A 26,610-nucleotide genomic window follows, 5' to 3' on the forward strand; every position below is an offset into this window, starting at 1 on the left:
ATCATGAGTTCTCAGGCTATATTATTAAATTCTTACCCCCCCTTTGATAATGATTAATATCAATCGGTATAGTCAGAATTCCTTTTATAAATGGCTTTTTACTTATTTTAAAAATAAAGCTGAAGTATTCTGTATTAACAGGGATGCCATTTTTTAGAAAAATAACAAGTGTTTTTAAAATAATTAGAAAAAAATTTAACATTAATTATACAAATATAGGCTGCTTATTTTGTCTGTGACTCCATCTTAAATATAAATGTAATTTGTTAAGGGTGGTAAATTCACTTGTTTTACATCTACAGATCTGACTAGTTTCGTAAAATCTGAATTTCCATCATCATTCTTCTGCTATAATAAAGAAAAAGAAGGCACGTTTAAGGAAAAACTAAAATTCCAGTGTCAAAAGTCTTTAGCCATCCTGAACCTTTAGGCAGGCCTTGGAATCAACTCAGAGCATGTCCCAGTAAGATAATTTCTCTGGGGACATATCATTCACTTGGCTTTGAAGGATTTATCATAGACAGATTCATTTGGGCTATCAACAATTCTAATCCAAAGACTCTAAACAAGAAAGCAAGCAAGAAGAAAATAACTAGGTTTTTTTCAACCTCAATTCTCAGCTTCCATTCAGAAAATTTTTCATCTTTTTATGCCTTCCTATGTGAGTTCTTATAAATGTTTAAGAATGGAAGCTACTATAAGACAAAACCTACCTTGTTATGAGATCGCTATATTTCTTTCAATGCACAGAAATACACACAGAAATGCCATCCAAATGCTTTTAGCACACATTAAATGATGTTGAGTAATACCTGATAATAAATTAAATACAAAAGCATGATATTGGCCGGGGGCGGTGGCTCACGCCTGTAATCCTAGCACTCTGGGAGGCCGAGGCGGGTGGATCGCTCGAGGTCAGGAGTTCGAGACCAGCCTGAGCAAGAGCGAGACCCCGTCTCTACTAAAAATAGAAAGACATTATACGGACAACTAAAAATCTATATAGAAAAAAATTAGCCGGGCATAGTGGCGCATGCCTGTAGTCCCAGCTACTCGGGAGGCTGAGGCAGTAGGATCGCTTAAGCCGAGGAGTCTGAGGTTGCTGTGAGCTAAGCTGACGCCACGGCACTCACTCTAGCCTGGGCAACAAAGTGAGACTCTGTCTCAACAAAAGCATGATATTGTGAGCATCAAAGCCTGTAGTAGTGGATTTTTAATCAACTATTAAAAGAATATATATGTAAATAATTTATGGAAAATTATAAAATGATTCTAATTTATTTCTTCTTCTGTGACATAAGGTTAAATTGTGTTGATGACATTTATATCTATAAATGTAAAAGAAATCAGAATGGAAACACCACTTTGTAAAGAGAAATATATAAAATTTTGGCATGCCTATGGTCCATAAAAGAGGCAGAGTGTTAAATGTGATGAGAGAAATGTATGAAAACTAACCATGATGGAAGAACAGCTTGGAAAAGTTATTAACCCAGGAGAGGTTCCAACATGTTATGGTAACTTTTATTCAACTAAAATTAGTTATACATTTTGGGGAACTATTTGATACTTCTAACAATTATCAATAAATCATTATCCCTTATTTGGCAATTTTTGGATATGTTTCATGTTAGATTTACATCAGTCTTTCCTAACTTAGTGTTTACTCAGTATTATATATAAATTTTAGGGCATAAATAATCACTAGTCAGTCTGTCATTGGGCAGACAAAAAAAAAAAAAATAAGACTGGCTAAATTAGACCCTGGCTTGCTTCTTGAACTTTCTAAGTTTGAACTGTCACCTTGAGCTTTTCTTTAATCTTCTCAGTTGCCTTCTAAGGTGCCAGACGTATAACAGTGAAGTTGAATGCAGATACACATACATCTTACATACTTTTAGGAAATCTCAGAACACAATGCTGACAGATACTGGTAGCCCACTACTATAAAACACTCTGATACGAAAAAAATATAGCATCTGGCAATTGTCATAATCTGGGTATCCTAATTCTTCACCACATTTTTCTGCAACAAATTTATTGATACTTTCTTGTGGTTCTTTTAGAGCAAAGGAACACTACCACATTGACGTGATTTTACATACACTTACAAATACTTTCCCCATTTTGTAAAAAAGGTCAATGATATAATGATATATTGACATGTTATTTCTAGAATTGTCCTATCAAAGCAAATTGTGCATTGCACTCAATACATAGGTCTATCCATGTAACAAAAAACACTTGTATCCCTACCTTTTTTTGAAATAAAAGTGTTTCAAAGTTGAAAAAAAATAACAAATTGCGACTATCACCCTCAGACGTATGTCATTTAATACTATCAATTTTTATTTGATTTTCTCAGTGGCTATTACATCTGACCATTAGAAGATAATTGTCACTTGAACTTCAAACAGGCCCAAATGAGTCTTCAAAAATGGACTCAGCGGATCTTCTGCACAGGGGAATTCACACATCTTCTAGAGGAGACAGTGCAAGGCCAGATGGAAATACTGGGACATTCATGTTACTGAAACTTACTGCCCAGAAATAAGTAACTCCTTGATTTTTAAGTTGGAGAATAAAACAGTGACTTCAACAACATAAAACAACAAGGTTGAGGGTAAACTAAGTAGAATCAAAGTAGATGAAACTAACAGAATACTGGACATGGCACAGGAACAGCCTCATCAATGCAAGAAAAGGGAAACAGTATGTGCTCACAATGTTAGGTCAATTGAAGCTTTACTGCTTCCCGGCTATTTACTTGGTGGATTTTCTTGTCAATATCTAGGCTTTAAAAGATTACCTATTCCATGTCAAAAGATCCCAGTATTGATTTCCTCTGGACATGATCTCCCTGGTCTTGTTCTTTTAAGGGATCGTATTAGGTAATGGTTTCTTTACCCAAAGCTACTCTGTCTTTACAACACAGAATAAGTTAAGGAAGGCAAATTTATACAGATTAAAATTATAGACCTTAATAAAGGACAATGAAGGGAAAAAGAAATGGTAACCAGCTATCAGTTTACCGTCCCATTTTAATCCATCTCTTATTTTACCAGGGAACTCTATATTTTAGTATACTAATCCTGTGATAAGTTGATTTGTCAATAATATATAGATACCAAAGGCAGAAATTAATACTAAATGCAAAATGTACAGGTCTAGAACCAATTACCTGTGACAGGATAAAAATGTAAGAGTTTCATGTGTAAGAAGGAATTGCATATAAAACAATATTAAAATTTCACTGATTCTTATCTGAGTGTGGCATAGGAAAACATAAATTAAAAATTACACATTTTAGAGCATACTGACTGTCATATTAACAATTATTTTTCCAAAGGAAATAAAATATACCATGCCTTAGCATTATTTTGTGAGAAGGTAATTGTCTTATGTACAAAATGAATTTGTCTTAGATTTCACATTCATGATTAAGAATCCTCCATGGCCGGGCGCGGTGGCTCACGCCTGTAATCCTAGCACTCTGGGAGGCCGAGGCGGGTGGATTGCTCAAGGTCAGGAGTTCAAGACCAGCCTGAGCAAGAGCGAGACCCCGTCTCTACTAAAAATAGAAAGAAATTATACGGACACCTAAAAATATATATAGAAAAATTAGCCGGGCATAGTGGCGCATGCCTGTAGTCCCAGCTACTCGGGAGGCTGAGGCAGTAGGATCGCTTAAGCCGAGGAGTCTGAGGTTGCTGTGAGCTAAGCTGACGCCACGGCACTCACTCTAGCCTGGGCAACAAAGTGAGACTCTGTCTAAAAAAAAAAAAAAAAAAAAAAAAGAATCCTCCATGATTAAGGAAACACTGTAAGTGTTAGAGGTAAAATAACGTCAGGATTAGGGCATGGGCAAATTCATTTAAACTACCAGAGCCTCTATTTCATCATCTGAAAGTGAGGATATTGTAATAACTACTTCATTGGGTTGTGGTGAGGATTTAGTAAATTCATAAATGTAAACCAGTGCCTGACACATAGTAAACACTAGAAAGTATTAGTTGTTATAACAACTAACATGACCTTTCACCTCAAATTTTTCCTCAGCTTTAAAAAACTTAGACTGTATTCTATAATATGGTTTTACTAAGAAACAATCTATCCCACTAAGTCAAATATAAAACAGATATAAATTAATTATGTTAGCTTGAATATTTAAAACTCAATACTCTTCTTCCTTTGGGTCGGTTCAGAATTTCAGTGGCAATTACGCACATATATAAACTCAATTTCCACAGCATAAGTACTCTCTATATGGTGCTTAAAAAGCTTCCAAACATCCAGGAATGTACTCAAGCAGTTTGATTAGCCCCTTATGTCAAATAAATGACCAGTTTTTGTAAACATTAAGTGTAATACAGGTCATTTTGAAATGAGAGATTCCCTATAGTATAATAAATGTCCCAAACGGAATGCCTCTGAAATAATATGATTTTGTTCTCAAAATAAATCAACCTTTACAAAGTCAGAATTCTACAAAAGTAACAAGCATTTTTAAAAATTTTTAAGTGACAATACAAATGTGTATGTTTGCATATAAGATATGTAAGTTTACTGGCACATAAATATACATTTAAACACGGAATAAAATCTGGCATGAACAGTTAAATTTGTCAAACAACTATTATGTACAAGGAAAACACAACACATACAAAAGAGCAGAAAAGAGCTCTAGCCATCTAAGAAACCAAATACAGAAAAGATAAACTAGCTTTGCATGGGATTCAAGGCATGTAAGGCCAGTCAACAGAATAATTGGTGTGAGAATATAATGCAAATCTAAGGTTAAAGTTACTCTTCAAAAAATAAAGACAAAAAAACTAATGTCTTACAAGAATGGATTCCCCATCCCACATCATCAACCAAAAATACCTGGGAAAATCATGGAGGAATGTGCCCTTTAGAAACAGGCTTCATCCCTGCCAAAAATGATCATGGCCTACTTTGACAAATAAATTTCCCCTGGACAGAAACTCAAATCCTTATTGCTAGGCTAAAAGTCTAAAAAGCAACAATAAAAAATATACACATTGTCATGAAAAAGCATATTTTTAAAGAAAAGATCATAGGTATGGAAGTCAGAGCTAATTAAACTTAAAGTCCTTTCCCTCTCCCTAGCCTTCTCCTCCTTCTCTCTCTTTTTTATAATACTATTGCCTGATTTTCTTTCAGGTACTAAGATTGTACAGTTTTGCAAAACCATAGAAATATCACACGTTCTAAAAACACCATTGACTACTTAATAAAGATAACTGTCTCTTATCTACATAATGCCTATCCCTATCATTCCAAATTATGTTCCAATAGTTACCCAATTATACAACTGTTCTGTAAGATAACAAAATAGAATTGCCTATTTATAGATAAGAAAATGAAGTCACAGAGGTCCAGAGACAATATCAGGTCCTTATCTTTCAGCCCCAGAAAATCAATTTAAAGAGTTACGCACAGAGAACATTCATCGACCAAACATTTCTGAGATATTTTTTTCTGTGCCAGGTACTGTTCTAGATCAGCAGTGATCAGGAGTGACAAGGTCCTTGTCCTCATGGAACTGACATTCCAGGAAGGCAAATCAATGATAAACTTGTATTATTCACATGATCCCATCCCTGGTTTGGTTGTTTTGTTTTATTTGTTTGTTGCAAGTCATTTACTCCTAACATAGAAAGGGACTGATTAATGTATCTCCTTTCCTGGGGCCAACTGTCCATAGAATCGTAGATTGCCATTGGAAAGATTCCAGAGACTTAAGCTGAGTCAGAGAACAAACTTTGCGTGGTGTATGAAATGCTACTGTAAAGTAGTCCCTGTCTTTTTTAAAAATCGAAATGCCTATTCAGGGAGAAAAAATGATGTGATTGGAAAAAAGAGGAAAAGGCGGTGCCCTTTGTTCCAGAGGAAGTTACTACTCTCTCACGCCTCCTCTCCAACTCATCAACTCAAGCTGCCAAGAAATCCATCTCCATAGGAAGTCCTTTGGTTTCTACACTTCCATGACCTCAGTGGAGAAACAGCTTTCATAATGAACTGATCACCCAAATGCCTCCAAGACGTGTGAACAAAATGATGCAAACAGTCCCTTAACATAGAGACATGACCTGTTATAATCTGTGGAATTAATGACCCATATTTTAACATTGGTTAATACTTTCATTTACAACAGTTACATGTTATATATGTTATATATGTAATATTATAGGGATATGACTTGAGCTCTTTGGGAGATGGGGAGGGGGGAGGAAAAAAGGTGATGTATAAATCTAGACAATTCTGTTAGTGAAGGGAAAAAAATTCCACATATTTATAAATATATTTGTACACATACATATATGCATATATACCATATTATAAAATATATATAGCTCTGAGAAATGGCACATTTAAATAATGAAAAAGCGAGTGATTATAAAGACATGTATATCAAGTTTTCTAATGTACATCTAGCATCCTAAAATGGGACATAGTTACATCTAAACTTACAGCTGTAAAATAATTTCAAATTAAATATTAATCAAAGGTACAATTTTACCTAATCAATTTCATGCATTGCCATTTTAAAGGATGAAAGCAAACTGAAGTATAAATTATTTATAAGAAAAAATAATCTATAATAACATTGAGCTAATTATCACAGTAATTGTAGCATTTCAGGGCAAGGTTAGAGGGAGAGGGATTCCTTTGTTCATATTTTCCCCATCTAAAATTTCATGAATAAATCATATTCTTCAATGCTATATTTAAAAAAAACTAAAGAATATTTGGATCTGACCTTCTTAAAACATGGAAAAACAAAAAGGAGCTGTAACTGAATGTGTAGGCATATAAAAATATTTCTTTAATTTGAGTGTGGTGTATGTGTGTGTGTGCTTTCTGGGTTCAATAAAATCCCTATAAAACTGGAACTAGTTCAGTGAAATTAACATTCTTTCTTACTTCTCTTAAGTAGCACTAACTGTTGTAGCTTCAAAAATGGTTATCATCAGCACAACTGAGCCAGTTAAAAGAAGTAGGCACCGATGCCAAGGACTATGACATTCTATTTTCTGGATTTTGTTTCTTAAGCAAAAGCAGAAAGAGTGCTTCAAAAATGTTTAAATATTTAAAATATTTCATATACTTAAATTATTTTATATTTACATGAAAATACTTATATTTCAAATATTTATATTAAGATTTTTTTATTAAAAATAAAGTAGCAATTGTTTTTATCTATTAATTTTTAAAATTAATATTATGAGAAAAATCTGAATTCTAAATTTTTTCAAGGTTCTATGTTGTCATGCATTTTAGTTTATGTTCAACCAGTACATGTTAGATTATTAAAGCAAACATAGAGATAAACTTTTACACAAGTTTTTTTCTGCACAAGTAGGTTAACAACGTAAGGGAGAAAAATGATTCTTATTTCTATTGATGTACATCAATACACATTTCTTTTTAAATACCTATGCATAGTATCTGCTATTTAGTATAAATTCTAAAAAACAATTTCATCCTACAAAATGTATTTTAAATTTTATAATCTGAGCTAATGACCAGAATATATGTTAAATAAATTAATGCTGTACTTGAAACTCTTTTGAAAAAGTTTAGCTGAGTTGTACAATCATAGATCTGACTTCTAATTAGAGTTGATTCCAGGAAAAAAATTATTTGTTTCTAAATGGGAAAAAAATGAGGCGTAAGGCAGAGCACGTACACAAATTTGTGTGCAATCTCTCATTTCTACTGAGAAACAAAATGTAAACTATATATTAGCAATCAAATAGAAAGAAAAACACTTTTTTTTCATTGTTGTTGGTTTAAGGGGATCATTGCATAGAATTTTTTACTAACAAAGATTCAGTAATAATACATCTTCTAGATACTTGAAGGTAAACCCAGTGCTTAGAATTAAGTGGGAAATATAGACAAGATTTAATTACCACACAGGAGCTACTTACTGTGATAAAGGAATAGGGGTGATATGAGTACGGTTAACATTGACTTGCGCGTGGGGAAGAGTGGCAACATGTAGAAAAAGAGCTTTAGAGGAAGTGATGTATCTATTGAGCTCTGAAGCAATAAGTAGGTTTTTTTGTTTCCAGATCAAAGGGATGGGGGTGGCCACAATGCCACAATGCCAGGGTCACTCAAATCTTTGCAAGTCATTTTAAATAATTAAGACTTTAGAAGCCATTGAGAGTCTCTGAATGGGCAATCTAGAAAGAACGATGAGATTTTTATTTGTAAAGGAGCATTACAGTTATCAAGGTGAGAAATGATGGTGATTCTAATAAAGAGAATTGCAAAGGGGATGAAGACAAGTAGAATGATTCTAAAACCATTTAGCAAAAAACGTGGGCAACAGCTGATGCTCAATTGATATGGAAAACAAGAGGGAAGAAACAATCTCAGGTTTCTGGGTTAGAGGGATAGATGGGTAGGGGTATAATTTTCATAGTTAGGAAACAATAGAGGAAAGGCAGGGATGAGAAGGAAGATGGTAAGTCTCATTTTGGAAATTTGAGCTGGAGGTATCACCAGGACCTCTAAATAGAGCTAAGTAGTCCAGGGCAGAGAGAAGAGAACAGAGAGTGAATCAAGAGAATCTTAGTAGGTGGATGTAAGGAGGTAGGTGTGGTCATCCAGGGAGGAACACACAGCAAGAAAGAGAAAAGGGCCCACAGCATGTCTTTGAGAAACTTGAATATTTTAGCTATAGGCTAAGAAAGACTAAGCCAGATAAACAAGAGGAAAATCATACAGCAACACTATACTTATGCTCTCTATGGCCCATCTCCAGCATCAAATTTAAACCTATTTACTTAAATGTCGTGATTTGGTTACATGAAGTAGGATGCAATCCTGACTGGTTGCCATGAAATTATGGAAAGAGAATATTTCACAAAGAAGGTCAACCATGTCAATTGCTTGCAAGAGGTAAATGATATCCATTAAAAAAGGCAAAGTTTAGAAAGCTAAGATCAAGGCTATGAAGAGTAACAGTATATTAGTGAGAAAGAAGGGTAAGGCCACACGTGGTACTAAGTATCTCTTTGCAAAGTTTTGGTAAAGCATCATATTTGAATTGCTTATGTCTGGAATCTTGAATGGATCCCTGTTATGGGCTTCAAAATGCTAATGGAGAAGAAAACATCCCTGGAAGACAAAATGGAAACAGAAATAGTATATTCTATTCTTACTCTTACGGTCTTGAAACAAAGAAACCATGGAGATAAACACAGACTCAACTCTAAGAAACACAGGCACTTCTGAAACTGTATTTTCTCCCACAAAGTATAAAATATTAATGTTTATCTAAAATTCTGTCAGACTATTCATACAAAATATTTCTGCAGTTCATATAAGGGTGGGAATCACAATAATTGAAATTCTTTACTTATGTTTATGATTTGTTGATATTATAAAGATCCTAAAGTTTTACAGAAAATAGATTTTTAAAGATTTGTTTAAAGATGTATTTTCCAAATTATTTTTTAACAGTCCAAAGAAATAATTCATTGGAACATATTTTGAGAAAGGCTACAATGAAACATATAAATGCTAGCCATACCAGTAACAACAGCCTTACAGACCATCAAAAATATATTTGTCATAAAAGACAAACCATGTACTGATATGTTAAGAATACATATCTTTTCACAAATATTTATGTCGATTTTATATCAACTTGTAATTGAGAAAATGACTGAGCCAGGCAACAGAAAGATTATTTTAAATGGGATTAGTTTTTCAGCATTTGCCTTTCTGCAATGAAAAGATACATTCTTGGAGACCATATACATGGAAGGAATCAACTTTATAATGTGCCTAGCACAGTAAATAGCAGATGGTACAATAGCTACTACTTATTTATAGTGATTGCTGACTGGCCAGGCACAGCTCAAAGCCCTTTATATGCATCAACTTATTTAATCCTTGCCAAACCTCCATAAGTTAAGTAGAATATCCCCATTTTACAGGTGAGAGAACTAAAATATAGAAAGGCTAAATAATTTCAGCAAGGTCATGGAGCTATGCTAAATGAGTATTTATTGAGTTAGTTAGAAACAAAAATTGTTTTAACTTAATGACAGAATTAATTTATTTAAGCATGAAGAATTTTTACAATGTCCTCTATAGATAAAAGCCATTGTATAGGGTTAAAAGAACCCATTGTGTTAAAACAAAACTCTTAGAATAGATCATAAGAAATCTTGACCTAAGGTTCATGAATAAAACTCTGGGGGAGGCTTTAAGAATTATAACCACATGGTCCAGAAAGACACATTACATGTAAGACAATACAGAGACCTAAGTGGTAATTGCTTTATTAATAAGAAAAGAAGAAAAAGAGAAGAAAAATGTTAAGGAATTGACTGTATTGTTTACCAATGTCACAGAGTCTGAACATGGAATTTTAAACTTGTTTTGGGTTATTTAAGCAAAAAAAAGGAGAGAAGAGAAAGGCAATTGTCCACAAGTTCTCAATTCACTAGTCAAGTAAATATCTCTCCTCTCCCATCGGATTTTGGCTCCTCACTTCTTTCTTTCCAGAGGTGATCTCAAAGGAAAATCCCATTTTCCAAGAATTCCTTTAAGGAAGATTCAATACAATTGCAAACTGTACTACATTTCTACTTGAGAACACCTGGGGGGTAAGCTATGACAAGTGCTAAGTTACATGATCAAAATGCTCTAAATGTCCTTCTACATAAAATGGTGGCTCCTATTCCATTTTTCTAGTGTCTAAGATAAGAATCAGATAGAAGAATAACTTAATGTGACTAAATCTAGCTACAATACAGTATTACCTGGTAGGACATACAGAGTAATGGAGAGGGAGAGGTTGAAGCTATATAAGTCCTTTTGTTGAGGTACTATCTTTTGCCATTTTCTTCTTAACTTTCTGGCTTTTATTCTAAATTTGCTCCATCATTTACTGGATATGATTTAAAATGCCCTCATCCAGGCATACTAAATAACTTGATCATAAACCTTTATTTCTCCTGACAAGTGGAAAATGTCATATGAGCTATTAAAACTTCAATTTAAACCTTAGGTTAAATATGACACAACTTAAAATGTGACTAAAGCTACAATTTCCACTTTAGACACTAAGAGACTGAGATTAAAAACTGTCTTATTGCACTCAAAAACTTAAATTAAAATCAGATATACTTTATTAAAAATTAGATCCCACTTAGTAATGATCTTCAAACATATGAGCTGCTATATAAAATATACCTTTTCTCTGTTATCACTTAGCATGTAAAATGAAAGAATTAGATTGTAGCATAGGATTTAAGTAAATTAAAGTAATAACTTTGTGTTAACATATGCTGATACACATAAGTTACATTGACGATGGAGGCTGGATAATCTTTTGCTCTGAACATCTTTTACTACAACAAATTATCTTCAGACAATTTAAACTAAAAGTCAGAGGGATAGATTAAATGACTTCCAAATGACCCTTCCAGAATGGTTCCATGCTTATTAATAAAACCTGCTTTTTCTACAGTTTTCATTCTAGTAAATGCAAGGTAAATTTAAAGATCTAGCTAGCATTTCACTTTTGGATCATGTTAAGTAAACATAGGCTTTCATGAATTTACTCAAAAACACCTAAGATACTTCTCATGTATTACTTTCTGTGATAAACAGTGGTACGGATGGATGTTAATAAAGGTTTGAGTACCCTATCCTCTGCTTATCATCCCACTAGCTGTAAATATCCCAAGTTTATTTATAAGTACTCATATATAGAAAAAAAATTTTTTTTTCTTTCTCCATCCAGGCAAATATATTTTTCCACTCTTCCAAGCTTAATTCCTACCCTATCAGCATGCCACCACCTGCCCTTTCTGATGTCTGTGTCTTACTCTCTCTTTTTGCTTGTTCTATTTTTCTCTTCCTGTGTCTCTCTCTGCTACTCTTAATGTCTTCCTCTTATGTCCCTCTTGTGCTTTTCTGTGTGTATCTCTCTCCACATCTGCCCCTCTGTTGCTGTCTTTACCAGTCTCTTACATGTCCCACCTCACACTCCCTTCAACTCCTCACTACTTTAGAAACCCAGGATAATTCACCTACAGTCATGTTTTATCTGCTTCTCTTAAAAAAATCAAGCATGTTGTCTTCGCATGTCCAAAGGGCAGATTAAGCTCTACAGGAAGAGCCGGGGTCTATGCATCCCAGTTTAAGACTCCAGATTGACTTTCCTCAAACTTTGCTTATGACTTTCCTCAAAACTTTCCTCAATGCCCTGTTAAAGCTGACACCAGTGCTTCTCAAACTTGAATTTGCATATGAAGTTGCATAATTCCAATAACGTTGGAATATTATTAAAATACAGGATCTGATTCAATTGATCCAGAACGAGACCCGACATTCCGCATTTCTAATATGCTTCCAAGTAATGCCAATGCTGCTGGTCCGTGGATCATACTTTGAGTAGCAAGGCTTCACTCGCTGCCTGCCGTGGACCAAAACTTTCCCACACCTGAGTTTGCCTCCTGTGCACTACTGGACACATTACCAGCCATATGGGCTTCTTCTATTTCTTGTCCCTATCTGCCTCGTTATTGCATCATCTAGCTTTCCATTGACTTTATATATCTTAAGTTTTTGTTTACTTGGTTTTGGTTTTGGTTTTTTAGTTTTTATTTCATCCACCACAAACCATACCTTAAGATTGTAATAAGTAATTTAAAGCATTACTATGCTGGAATTTCTCTTTGACTTCTCATCAAGTTTGCTTCATTAAATATAAATGTTTCTGACTATAATAATAGCTTTACATATAATAGATTACTGGCAAAGCACAAGAGGGCAAAAATACTGCTTTACAGAATAATCACTGTATGTATTTTATCACCTATCCAGAAAGAGAAAGTAAAGTTTGCTAGGTCCTGTTTTGCATATGTAAAGTGTCTCAAGCAGCCCTAAGAAGACCCTTCAGGCATTGTCAACATAGAAATTATGTCCTTATCAGTTAGGAAGAGTTTAATACTCTTTATTTTCTATTAGCTAGCCATTAGGGTTAAACACAGGTTGATGTTGCCCAGAGGGGGTTACTACACTTAAGAGAGAGAGCTCCACATTTATTAGAGCCTAAAAATAATTCAGAAAATGACAAAGAAGCCAAAAATAATTGGCTTTTTCTACTAGGGGAACTTAACTAAATTCCCTGAGTAATGTTATCCCCAGATGTGACACTTAAATATTCCAGAAGCTTGAAAGAAGGAAAAAATAAAAAAAAATAAAAAAACCTCCCAGGGAAATAGTTGATGACTGCATTCTGAATACTGTGCTTTCAAAGGAGTGTTTGAGATCATGTGAACAGCTTAACTTTACAAAGAAGTTGGTTGGGAAGTCAATGAAAAAAGTAGGTAAGACTGCTCCTTGAAGTGGCGTTCTAATGGCTTATGACGTTCCTTACACATGAGATGAAACATTTCTGAGTTCCATGCTAGATCACTTCATTTGCAATGTACCACGAATGGTGTGCGAGGCACCTGGCATGGAAAGATGAATGTTGTAATTTGAGGCAGTTTGCTGGGTGCCAGGTGAGCACAGGCAGCAAGGGGCTGAACCCAGCAAGACAACAGGGACATGGGATATAGGCACACTGGTCACAGGATGGTCCCAGAGGAGAGGACCCTTGAGTTGACTGTAAGGGAGTGACCAGTGCAATAGGAAGAGAAGCACATTCCAGGTTAGAGAACAACAGAAAGTGGAATTTCTTGGGGCCGCGATAGGATAGATCATACTGAACCACTGGAAGCCATTCGAAGGTCACAAATCCCAATTCAAACTCAAATCTTAATCCAAACCCTCAGTTCCACTTGTATAGTCATAGATTTGACTTTGACCTTGTCATCAATTGCATCTTTTGCGAAATCTCAACTTCTGACTCACCCTCCAAAATTAAGCCAAATTTTTGGTTCTCAAATCTAATCTTCCCTTTTTTCTTCATTTCCGCTACTACTACCAGCTTCCGACTATCGTTTCTTGCCTGGAATCCTGCAATAGCCCGTTAACTGATCTCCTACAATTATTATGCAACTCATTCTCTACACATGTGACACTCAGTTATTACATGGTGGTGTTGTAAAATTTAAATCAGATCATGTCAGCTCTACTATCACAACACTGAAGATACAATTCAACATCCTTAACTCGGTTAAAGGACTTTGCACTATCTAGCCCCCCTCTCTGGCCATCTCCTTTATTCATATGCCATACTGACCATCTTTCATTTCCTCAAATATACTCAAGTCTATAATATTTTCATGGTCTTTTAGATGTACTGTTCTTTCAGCCTGAAATGCTTTTCCTTTTACTCTACATCTTGGTAATATCCACCTGTCATTTAGCTCTCAGCTCTGATCCCATTCCTTCCTGGCACTTGACACAATTAAGCATAAGGTTATTTATTTGTATGGTTAGTTGCTCATTTTCTGTTTCCTTCTCCCCTCCCCCAACCATCCTATAATTTTCACTAAGGCAAGAATCATATCGTTTTTGCTAACCACTGAACAGCTAGAGATAGAATGCCTGGAAAGAATGAGTTAGGAAAAACTAATTCTCATACTATATTTTTTAATAAACTATATTTTGGTATTCTCCATATTTTTACATAATTTCTGACTTTTTAAAAGCATTGTTAATATCCATATTGTGAAACAAAGAGACAGAAGAAATTTACATTCAATAGTACTTTATTCCAACCTGAAAATTTATGGTAAAGCGAGTATGGCTTTTAAAAGTTTAAATTGATAAGTAATGACAGCTTCAGTTAACTTACATTGTGTTAATTTAAATGAATTATACTAAGGAGGTTTAAGTGTGTTTATATTAAATAAACTTGTCACTGAAACAAATACAAATGATTCTCAAGTTTGTGCATGTGAGAAAAATTCATCATAAATAAATAAGAAGGATTAAAAGGAGGTGTGATCTGTTGATAAGATTTCAGAGATAACCAGGTCCACCTTTTCATTTTAAAGACAGTACTATTATTTCAAAGTATACCCTAACTTATAGTTGATTATAGTCACTTTGATACAAGGAGACACTGCCAAGAATTTCTCATAAATAACCAAATAGTGAATTGATTTTCTGGAAGCCTCAAGGGGCTGTATATGTAAGTATTAACTAGTGTTGAAATAATCATCTGAATACTTTTCAGCATGTATGAGTATCATGTACTTTTTGAAAAAAATAAAAGGAGTGGCTCATGAGACTGGTAATGGAATATGTCACCTTTAACCCCTTAGATTACTGGATTGAATGTGTTCCGGGATAGTGTATCCAGTAATACTCAGCAGATAGCAGCTGTTTTGTAGCATCCAATCTAGAGGGCTAAACTTTTCCATTTAGACTTTATGACATAGCTAGCTGACTGTGTATTCCAACATATCCAGTGCCTTTTGTGGCCATCTAAGAAAAGATCCAATATTAATTGAATAGTAAATAGTTTTCCATAGAAAATATCTGCTTATAGGATCATTCTGTTCATAATATATTAGAAAACAAGACTAGAAAGATATACATCAAAATTTCCTTTTTCAGAATTTTACAGAGGTATGCATGGTTTGGTTACATAATTTGCTTTTGTGCAATTTGAGTCAAAGCTATAAGTGTGCTCTTCATCCAGTTAGTATACATCGTACCCATTAGGTATACACCAAAATTTCAACAGTAGTTACCTCTGGGTAGCGTTTATGTATTTAAAAGTGTTCTATAATAAATATATATTACCTCTGTATTCAGTATATACATTATAATTTTAGAATTTATTTATAGAAATGATCTTGTTAAGCTTATTAATCATTGTCTTTAACCAGTGATTGAAAGTAAAGGAAAGAAAATGCATAAACTGTCCACACTCTAAGATCTTTCTAGAAATTAGCTAAAGATTAATATACAACTATGTGAGATGAAGACAAAAATAAAACTTTGCCTAAGAAGGCAACTGAACACATATTTAAGGCTATAATCTAATTGTTTAACTAAGAGTAGTTTTAAGATAGAATATAAACAGATGGTTATTTATTGCCAGAATGAATAGTACATTCTATGACACAGCAATCTCTAACACTCATATTGACATGTTCAGCAAATTCTGTCCTTTTCTGTTGAAATACCCATTGAAACACAAACTTCTCTTTATGCCCATTGCTATTGATATCTCTCAGATGGATTTGGAATATAGGATTTTACTGTGATATTTCACATTAACTACTTTTTGCAAGAAAAACTCAAAAATAGGAAAGATAATTTTTATGTACTTTCAAAAGAAAATGACAACTACCTTTTCTCTTAACGTAATATCCAAAGAATGCTGCTCTTATTTTCTCCAGAAATTACAGAAGACACTATATTTACTTGAACAGATAATGTGTGTATACTTGACTTATGATATTAATGTAAACCTAACGGTTGGATGCAAACAGTGGTCTCATGGACTTACTACTTACTGATATCATTGAGATTTCATGATTCTCCCCTGATTTTTCAATTTCTATTTCTCAGTCATTATATATGATAAAATAACTAACATAAACTCAATAAAAATCCAAAAATATTGTTATGAAACGCAGCAACAAAAGAATACATTCTGATAGATAGTAAAAACTCAAGTCCTTTATAAATATAATCATGTTATAGAACGTAACAATATTGCGTCTTCACTTAAAATAAGCAAATATATAAATTTGGATATTATTTTAACTGTAAAAGTTATAAAAATGAATTTGCTCAGTTGTCCCTGAAAGAAAAATAACTTGATCCAATACTATTTGCATGTCTTACATCATCAATGAGAATCCAAAAATAAGGGTAAATGAATGTCTCATACCATCAACTTTAATTCCAGATGGAATTTAGTATATTCAACACACTCTTTAATCCGAAATTCATTTAAGGAAAATTAATTACTGAAGTATTTTATTTAAATTTTAGTATCTCAGCAAACTTATCTTCAAATTCAAAATGGAGTAAGATCAGGTGACTAGAAGATCAAGGCAACACAAAAATGGAGTAAGAACTGACCCAATTTTTGAAGTCAGAAGTGTCTAGATCCCCTTCAGATAAGAGGTTTTATATAAGTAATCTTTCAAAAAGTAGTTGAAAACAACAGCAACAACAATTTAGACTTTGAAAACAGCAGCAACAACTATTTAGACTATGTGTCAGTCACTGTGCTACATACTTTACATGCATTATTTCATTTAATCGTAAACCAATTTTGCAACAAAGAGCCAGTACATTTTAAAATGTACGTGTACAAGGAAGTGAAAAGATATTTTAAAATCAGGCTAGGTGCACTGACTCACATCTATAATCCTAGCACTCTGGGAGGCTGAGGCCGGAGGATCAATTGAGGTCTGGTGTTCCAGACCAGCCTGAGCAAGATGAAATCCTGTCTCTACTAAAAATAGAAAAAATTAGCCGGGTGTGGTGGTGCACACCTGTAGTCTCAGCTACTTGAGAGGCTGAGGAAGGAGGATCACTTGAGCCCAGGAGTTTGAGGTTGCTGTGAGCTAGGCTGACGCCACGGCACTCTAACCCAAGTGACAGAGAGACTCTGTCTCAAAAAAAAAAAAAAAAAAAAAGATATTTTAAAGCCATTAAACTAAATGACACCTTAACAGTCTTTTTTTGAACACTGAAAAGAAAAATAAGATGTAACTTATAAAAATGTTTTAGAATCTGGTCAAAGTATTTTAAAATAGCAAGTATTTTTAAAGATAAAAGTAAAGGAAACAAGGAATATGTTTAAAGGTACAGTATAAAGCTAGTTCAATTTCAAAGAGAAAAAGTCTATCAGGGAATACACATACCCATACATATCTGTATATGGCTTTGCTGCCTCACCAAAGACCATGCAGTTTCATCAAAAAGTTAATTCTAAGCTTTGGAGCTGACATCATAGAACTCAGGGATTATTCATCTATTCCAAGCTCAAAATGGGGAGCACTCAAATTCCAGTATTTACTCAATCACTAATCTGTTGTGTGATATTGAACAAATCTTCTCTTCTCTGATTCTTCCTGACAATTCTCTCTCTGTCTCTGTCTCTGTCTCTCTCTCTCTCTAAATCAATCTTTTTTTAAAATACAATGGCATATTCTAGTTCCACCTTATCTAAACAATTTTCTGCCCAGGAGTAATCTTTCCATTTTCTATATGCTAGATTTTGGAAATACATTCTATTGTATGTAGGTAAACATGTGGCTACTCAGCATATATTGTCAATTGACTTTCTTATTTTACGCAAATAAGGAATATTGTAAAATTCAAATTCTACATCTATTTAAGTGGCATCATTTAATAACAAAAGATCATAATGTGTAAAAGCAGTGGGAAAATATTCCTTCAAAATGAAAACATTTTACTTCAAATAACTACCAAAAAGCATCCCAGTTTAAAAAAAAAAAAAAAAACTAAAAAGACTTAATCTCTGATTAATTAAAAATATGATCTTTTTCTTAAGGAAAGATACAATAGTTATATGGTTTTGCTCCTAAGATAGTCAGCAGATGTCTGCCTATTCTGAAGGGAATTTCTCTTCCTCAGGAGAAAACAGCATAAATAAGAAACAAATAGTCATATGCTGACTGTATACTACTTAGCAAATGATGTAGAGAGCCATGTTCTACAATGGAAAGCATGCGGGTCAACCTTCAAGTTAATTTTCCTTAAAATTCAATGTAATTACCCAAGATAAATTACTTATTAAATATAAGTTGTGTCAAAGAACTATGCTATCAATTTGTGCTAGGCATAACATGGAGTTCTAAATTTAATAATCAATGATATTGGGTATAGGAACATAGACTCATAAAATATTTCCCTAAATATTTTATAGACTTTCAAATAAATCTAATCCAAAATAAGCAGGAAAATACTGCTTGCAAGACCTTTTAAGAAAGCTAGGTTTGGGCCGGGCATGGTGGTTCACGCCTGTAATCTTAGCACTCTGGGAGGCCGAGGCTGGTGGATTGCTCGAGGTCAGGAGTTCGAGACCAGCCTGAGCAAGAGCAAGACCCTGTCTCTACTAAAAAATAGAAAGAAATTATCTGGTCAACTAAAATATATATAGGAAAAAAAAAATTAGCCGGGCATGGTGGCGCATGCCTGTAGTCCCAGCTACTCGAGAGGCTGAGGCAGTAGGATTGCTTAAGCCCAGGAGTTTGAGGTTGCTGTGAGCTAGGCTGATGCCATGGCACTCACTCTAGCCCAGGCAACAAAGTAAGACTCTGTCTCAAAAAAAAAAAAAAAAAAAAAAAAAGAAAGCTAGGTTTGAAAGTGCATTAGACAAATAGTGAGTTTTCGTTAAGTCTTAGAAACAGCAATGTCTTCTAGATTATATAATTTAATATCCCCATAAAGACTCATTCTTGGTTTGCAGACAAAACTAATAGTTGAAAAATAAATTTTAAAAACACATCTATGATTAAAAATTATTTTCTTTTACAAATACAAACTTGAAAAAATTCCAGATGGAAATAGAAATAAGGAGTGCTATATATTTCTTAGCATTCCAGTTTTTAGACTTTATAATCATGTGAGGTAAGTTTAACCACATGAAAACTGTGTTTTTGAGAGCATGGCAAGGGACAGCACTAAAAGGTCTGCTAACATCTGTACTAAGGTCCACCCCTGTTATAACTGGGATATATAAAAAAATGAAAATAAATACTCCTAAAGATAACCAATAAATACAATCATTTCAATTTAAATAAATATCAGTGGTATAATAGACAAGAATATCATCATTTCTATACAGAAATAAAGGTTTTTAAATGGCATTCCATGTCATTTTTTTCCCAATGTTTGAGAGATTGACAATTGTTAGGAACCAAGAAATACAGTTGTTGTTACAGCTGTAAAACTTGGTTTCAAGGCAAATAAAACACAGATAAATGTTTATAAAGCATTACCAACAACTACATTGTGTTGCCCCATGACACTTTGGTTAATGCTGTTACTTGGGGCTACAGTTTCACTAAGAAACTAGATGCAATCTTTGTCTTCCTGTGTCTGAGCCTTGGGGTGAATAAGAGTAGTTCTTATTGAACTCCTGGTATCTAAACTAAGGAAACGTTACCAAAAAAAAAAAAAAAAAAAAAAAAAGTAGTAATACTCTCCAGGAAAAAGTAAAACTCTAACAATAACCGTACTTTATATGTTTAATTTACAGCAAATATGGCCCAAGTTTCCTCCTCACCTCTACCCTGTTTATTTATGTAACATACAAAAGGCTAGTTTTGGCTTTAGGACACAAACCTCTTAAAAATGGTAAATGACCAGTACCTATCACCAAAAATAAATAATTGAAATGCAGTAAATTGAATTAATACATATTCATTATTAGTGCAGTGAAGCATAAGTGTACTAAATTATAGTTTCTAAACTTTTTAAACACACAAAACCCTCGTTAACTGCAGAGTACTTACTTTTTCCCATAAACTTTTGTGTCCAAATCATACAATTTATTCAAATAAAAGCATGTTTTAATCACTGCAATTAAACTGGTATAAAAATTATTTAAAGCAAATGCTATCCAAATTTTTTTCAGGATTTCAAATAATTATTATTTTCACTAATAAGCATCTTTATTATCAAATTATCTTTATTAATATCAAACTACATTTGATATGTGTTTAATATCTATAGATTTCAGATATAAATTGTCACTGAATATTAATTTATAGTATTTTTAGAAGTATTTATTTTAAATTTTGTTTAGTAAATCATAATATTCTTTTTTTTCTTTGGAGCTTGAAAACATTTTAGAAACATAATGATGTACATCATGCTCAAATATATGAATCATGCATTAAAGGGATCTATATTTGAATATTTTGCTGGTAAAATTGATATAATGATCTTATATCTGGTTTCAATTCCATGATTGTGTATTTGATGACTAAGACTGGAAAGCTTTTCCCATAATTGCTCTCAAGGTAATGGGATGTCTAGCTAAGAAAGAGAACTTAACTGGAAACTAATAATATCTTTAAAATATCAACACAAAAGCCAGATTAGCAAAGACAGCTCTCTAAATCCCAGTGCATTAAGGTATCTTGATCATCTGGGGTAAATCTAAAGGTGTTTTGAAAAAGAAGATCTAGAAGGCAAGCTTTTAGACATACTCAAGTCTATAACTGCTTTTAAAAAAAAATTCTGGCAATGATAAGAATGCATGTAGAGTAGGAAATAACACAAAAACAAGAGATTATCTTCCCTATTTCTAAATATCAAAGTTGGGGCATACTTCATTTATAAGAAATTATAATTTCAGAGCACAAATAATCACTCTGTTTTTCCCCTCTGGTCTTCAGATTCTTACCTACCAAAAATAGGAGCTGGCCTAGGTTATCTATATAATTTTTTGATTCTCTAAATTTGTTTTCAAATGCTAACTTAATTTTGTCTCTACAGGGAATGAGTATTCTTAAACATAAATGTGTCAAATTTACAAAGGTGCTAATATCCTAACTTTGAAAGATGACTTTATCAAAACTTTATAAAAATATACAGTTGGTCCTCCATATCTATCGGTTTTACATCTGTGGATTCAACCAATTGTGGATTAAAAATATTGGGAAAAAATAGATGGTAGTGTCTATACTAAATATGTACAGACTTTTTTCCTTGCCATTATTCCCTAAACAATACAGTATAACAACTATTTACATAGATTTACATTTTATTAGCTATTATAAGTAATCTAGAGATGATTTAAAGCATTTGGGAAAATATGTGTAGCTTATATTTATACAATGAATGCCATTTTATATAAGGTACTTCAGCATCTCTGAATTTTGGTATCCACAGGGGTCATAGAACCAATCCCCCATGAATACTGGGGGATGACTGACTGTACATTCTTCTATAAATGGATTGAAAATTTAATTTTTTTTTTTTTTTTGCTTCAGCTATATTTAAAGTTTGGCTTAAAACAAAACAAAAACAAAATAGCTTTCATACACACCACTGATTTAGTTCTAAGACCTTCACTGAGAATCAAGCCAATAAGAGACATCATTATAATAATTAACAGTGAATAGAGAAATATAAATTCAGATTTCAGGCAAATGTTTAAAATATATGAATAGTTAGTTTTGACATAGTTTAGAATGGTTACTTTAATTTTTATTCTATCTTATATTTTATACTCATATCATACATTTTTGGCATTCTATCTCAACTTAAATACTGCATGACTCTGTGAGGGTGATCAAATCATTTAAATTCCCTGGGTCTGATTCCACATTACTAAAATGTGTAAATAAACTGAACCATCAATTACTTGAGTATTACATACATATTTAGAGACAGAGGAATAATCTGTCTCAAAGTTCCTTTCCATATCTATAATTTTATAATTATTTATGGTTCTAAATATTCAAGTTCTATTTAATCTTGGAGACTATGAAAACTGATTATTTAATTAAAATTTTGGACATAAATTATATTAAAATATCAATCATCTTGGAAAAACATCACATATAGATATATGCAGAGTTATACATATAGTTTCATATATAATTATATATAAAGTGAATTAGATCTAAATTTCATGTCTCTTTCATTCCTATGTAATTTTTAATTTCTGTCATACAGCAAGATTCTTTCAAGGAATGAAACTTCTTGGCTACCTCTTGAATGTGGATAGAAAATACAAGAAGTCCAATTCGTATTCAAATACAAATAAATACAGACTCTGTAACAGATATAACAATTTAATCATTAGTCAATAACTTTTTCTTTAGGTAATTTCAAATGAGCTGTATTTGGTATTTGTGTAAATAAATGGAACGATTAACTACTTGAGGATTACATATACCTGTTTTCCTCCTGGAGTGCACCACAGTAGCCAAGAAAGCAAAGTATGAAATATATATATACTTCATATATATATATATAAATATATATATACACTTCATAAAAATATATATATACACACTTCAGCATACATACATATATATATATATATACTTCTCTGGATATAGTTCTAACAGAAGTATACAATATTTCTAAGAATCAGAAAGAATTTTAAATCATACCTTACAATAGCAGTTGAAAGTATTTCTCTTAATGAGGACAACTTAAAAATATCTCACACTATTTTATTTACAGATAAATTTTTATATTTTATATACATATTTTTAAATATTTTTATGAAACAAGGCTATGTTGCCCAGGATGGAATCTAGTTGCTATTCACAGGTTCCATCCCACTACTGGGCAGCAGAGGGGTTTTGACCTGCTCCATTTCCAACTTTGGCCAGTGTACCTAACTTTAGGCAACTTGGTGGTCTTTGGCTTTCATAAGGTCACCATACTGATGGCAATTTAGTGCAGACACCAGATCGGCATAGAGCACTGTCACCCAGAACTATTGGGCTCAGGCAGTCCTGCCTCAGCCTTCCCAACAGCTGGGCCTACAGGTGGGCACCATCGCACCTGGCTATTTGATATATTTAAAAGCAACTAAGGAAGGGAATAAAACACAGTTAATGAAAATGTGCAACAAAACCCAACTCCAAATCAAAAGACAAATAGTTCAACAACTTTGTATAAATCCCAATTTAACTTGAATAACCAGCTAGGATGAAAAATATAGAAAATTCAAATAGTGGATTGTATTCCCATATGAAAGCTAGAGATTGTTGTCAGGGAAAGCCTGTGATACAAATTCGACTTTTTATTGCCATTATCAAGACAAATGATCCCACTCCGTCACTTCCCCGGCCAAACACAGACAGCCCATTTTACTTACTAGCTACCTCCAGCGATGCGTTGTGGCTCACAGCCTCCCCAAGGTAATTCCTCGCTACACAGACGTAGACCCCTTCGTCGGGTCTACTTTTCCGTCCGTGTACTATACGTAAGAAAAATAAAGATCCACTCGGCAGCAACATTCGGTGTGAGCGAGGGTCATCTTTGTCTGTCTCCACTCTCTCCCCCCCTTTGTACCATTCAATAGTGGGTGTGGGGCGGCCTTCGGCTTTACAGTTCAAAGTCGCAGGTTCTCCTTTAGAGACAATTAGGTCTGAAGGGTGTTCAACAATACGAGGTGGAAAATCTTCCTGACGAAGACGGGAGCCTGCAGAAGAATTGACAATACATCTTCATGTATCACTTGAAAACAATTAAAAGTCTTATTTCAAAAGCACAGGCTTTACCACTACTATTTAAACACTGCATAATATGGACCTGCCCTTCCTGGCCTATTTACAAACTAATCCCTCTGGTGTCCACCTTGATTACGCCTTCCAATTCCTGCATCCTTTTGACCCTCCACTTAGAAAGTTCTCTTGCTTAAACATGGCCTGTACAAATCCTGTCTGCTCTTCAAATCTCTTATCCATGAATGCTTGCAGAACCTATTACATTGTCTGTTTATGCCATGCATGTGCCTGTTTTTGCAAAGGAATGTGTTAGAGAACTATTGCATAGCTTCCTGAGTATTACAAATAATGGCATGGCTTTCTGGAATCTCCCTTTTAACTAACATCAATCAACACTTTAACAAAACATATGCTATATATGGATGAACATTTACATTCAAATATGTAATGAAACTGTTCTTTAGTGTTTTTTTTTTTTTTTTCCTATTGTTTTTCTGACATCTTGGGGATACTCAGAGGACCAGGGAGACTCTAGATGGAATGATAAAGACAAAAGCACTTCAAAAAATGTGCCATGAGGCTCTCCCCTTCAGATAAACAATTCCCCCTCTGAAGACTTCCCCCTCCCCAATTTCTTCACTCATGTTTTTCCTCAAGCTTTACACCAGACTACAGATGAAGTGAGTGGCGGTGAAAACAGGGAGGGCTTCTGCCATCCTGTGATACAGGGTCACAAAGGGTGGCCTGGAGTTTGCCCTGTAGGAAAGAATTCAGGCTTCTCAAAGCTCCAGCACCACACAGAGCAGCATCTTCAGGGACACAGCACAGATCACTGGGCAAAGACATGGAAGAAGGAAAGAAGACCACACCAAGGCCATGAAAACAAGGCAGTCTCTGCCTGAGATACTTAACTGCAGCTCAAAATGAAGTGTAAGCAGCAATGGGCATTCAGAGTCCAGCATGTACAAAAGCAGTTCCTTGCTGGGTAGGTTGAGGGCTACTGACAGAAACAAGAACAAGCCCTGAGAGTTGCGTGGAGCTTTGCCCCTTACAGAGCTTGTTACTTTCACTGGGTTCGATATCATTTTCTCTCCTGGGAAAGATCAGGAAAGCACCTGGCCCTGCAGTTGGTCAGCGGCAGCACTGAACAGGTTGTGTGAATTTGGGGAAGCCCCTTCTAAGACTCAGATGTTACACAGTAAAAAGGACGTAATGATGGCTAGCTGCCAGGACTACTGTGAGGATCACTGATACTGTGTGTAAATATCCACCAATGTAACAATTTTAGATGCTAACTAGTAGCTATCATTCAAATCATTGAGTGCAGTGGTTCTCAATCAAGCCTGCCCCATGTTAGAATCACCTGCAGAACTTAAATACAAATGCCACTGCCCAGGCCCCACCTAGAATCTTCAAGGGTACCAGACATGGGGTGTTGTTTCCAAAGTCCCTCCTGCCCCTTCTCTCCTCAGGGGATTTGTGATGACGCCAGGGATGCAAACCATTTATTTAGTTCAAGCCACTAGTTGTACAGAAGCCAGAGGTGAGGTTGAATAATGGGCTCATGAGCAGGTGAGGTCTCAGGTTCCCTGTCAGAGACCTTCCCTTCCTCAGTTCAGGATGTTTGCCCCATCCTTTATTATTATGCCTGACACATAAGAAATGCACACAGCAGGAATCAAATGCAAACTCACAGTGCAGCAGCAGCAGCCCTGGGAGCTTGGCAGAACAGCTAGAAGCACCCTGACTCCAGCTCCCAGAAACCTGCCGCCCTGGGTCAGCGCCTCCCTCTCTGGGAGGGCTCTACCATCTGCACTGCCCAGGCCCTGTGGACCTCAGAGCAGACTGAGGACCCTTACAGCCCACACACTTTGGCTTTTCACGGCCCTATGGATGCCACCATGCCAGAAATTCCGGGGAACTTACTCTTGTTTGGATTCCAAAACAAATGTTTTCTGAAACTGTTCTTTATATAGACTTTTATGTCTTCCTAAACAATAAGATAATATATATACTTTTCCCCAGAGATTTTACTAACTTTATTAGTAGTCATAATTATGTTAATATTTTAATAGACTTCAAAGATAAAGTGCTAAATAGAGTTTAAATAGTTAAATATTAAATGGAAAAGGCTATTGGGTGAGGGGCTGCATTCTAGACCTTATGTATTACTAATAAATGAGGCCCTGAGTATATGTCATTTAAATATTTTCTGTGTCTATACCTAACTTTTTCCAATGAAAATAGAGTCTCAAAAACAGGGATGATATTTTGTATTTTTTTAATATTCCTATCTTATTACTGCTATACAGATAGTACCTATGTAAATTTCTCAAAGATTTCTCAAATTCAATAACCAAAGGTTTCACTGAATGGAGCCTCAAACCTTGCTTTCATCTAGTGTTCCAGTCTCAATGAATAAGGCAGAGTAGAAACAAGTCTTCCTTATAGTCTTCCTTTC

General features: G+C 34.3%; 1 protein-coding gene across 3 annotated transcripts in view; it reads right to left on the bottom strand.

Moving 5' to 3' along the window:
* The window catches only part of ROBO1 (roundabout guidance receptor 1), a 1,084,421-nt gene that overhangs the window by 300,121 nt on the left and 757,690 nt on the right, over positions 1-26,610 (bottom strand). For all 3 annotated transcript variants that reach the window (XM_069475042.1, XM_069475044.1, XM_069475043.1), the window contains one exon: positions 23,798-24,124. In XM_069475042.1, coding sequence (XP_069331143.1) covers positions 23,798-24,124 — 327 coding nt within the window. The remainder of the gene's footprint in view (positions 1-23,797; positions 24,125-26,610) is intronic.

The sequence above is a fragment of the Eulemur rufifrons genome, chromosome 7 (genome assembly GCF_041146395.1).
Source record: "Eulemur rufifrons isolate Redbay chromosome 7, OSU_ERuf_1, whole genome shotgun sequence".
In the NCBI taxonomy this organism is placed as follows: domain Eukaryota; kingdom Metazoa; phylum Chordata; class Mammalia; order Primates; family Lemuridae; genus Eulemur; species Eulemur rufifrons.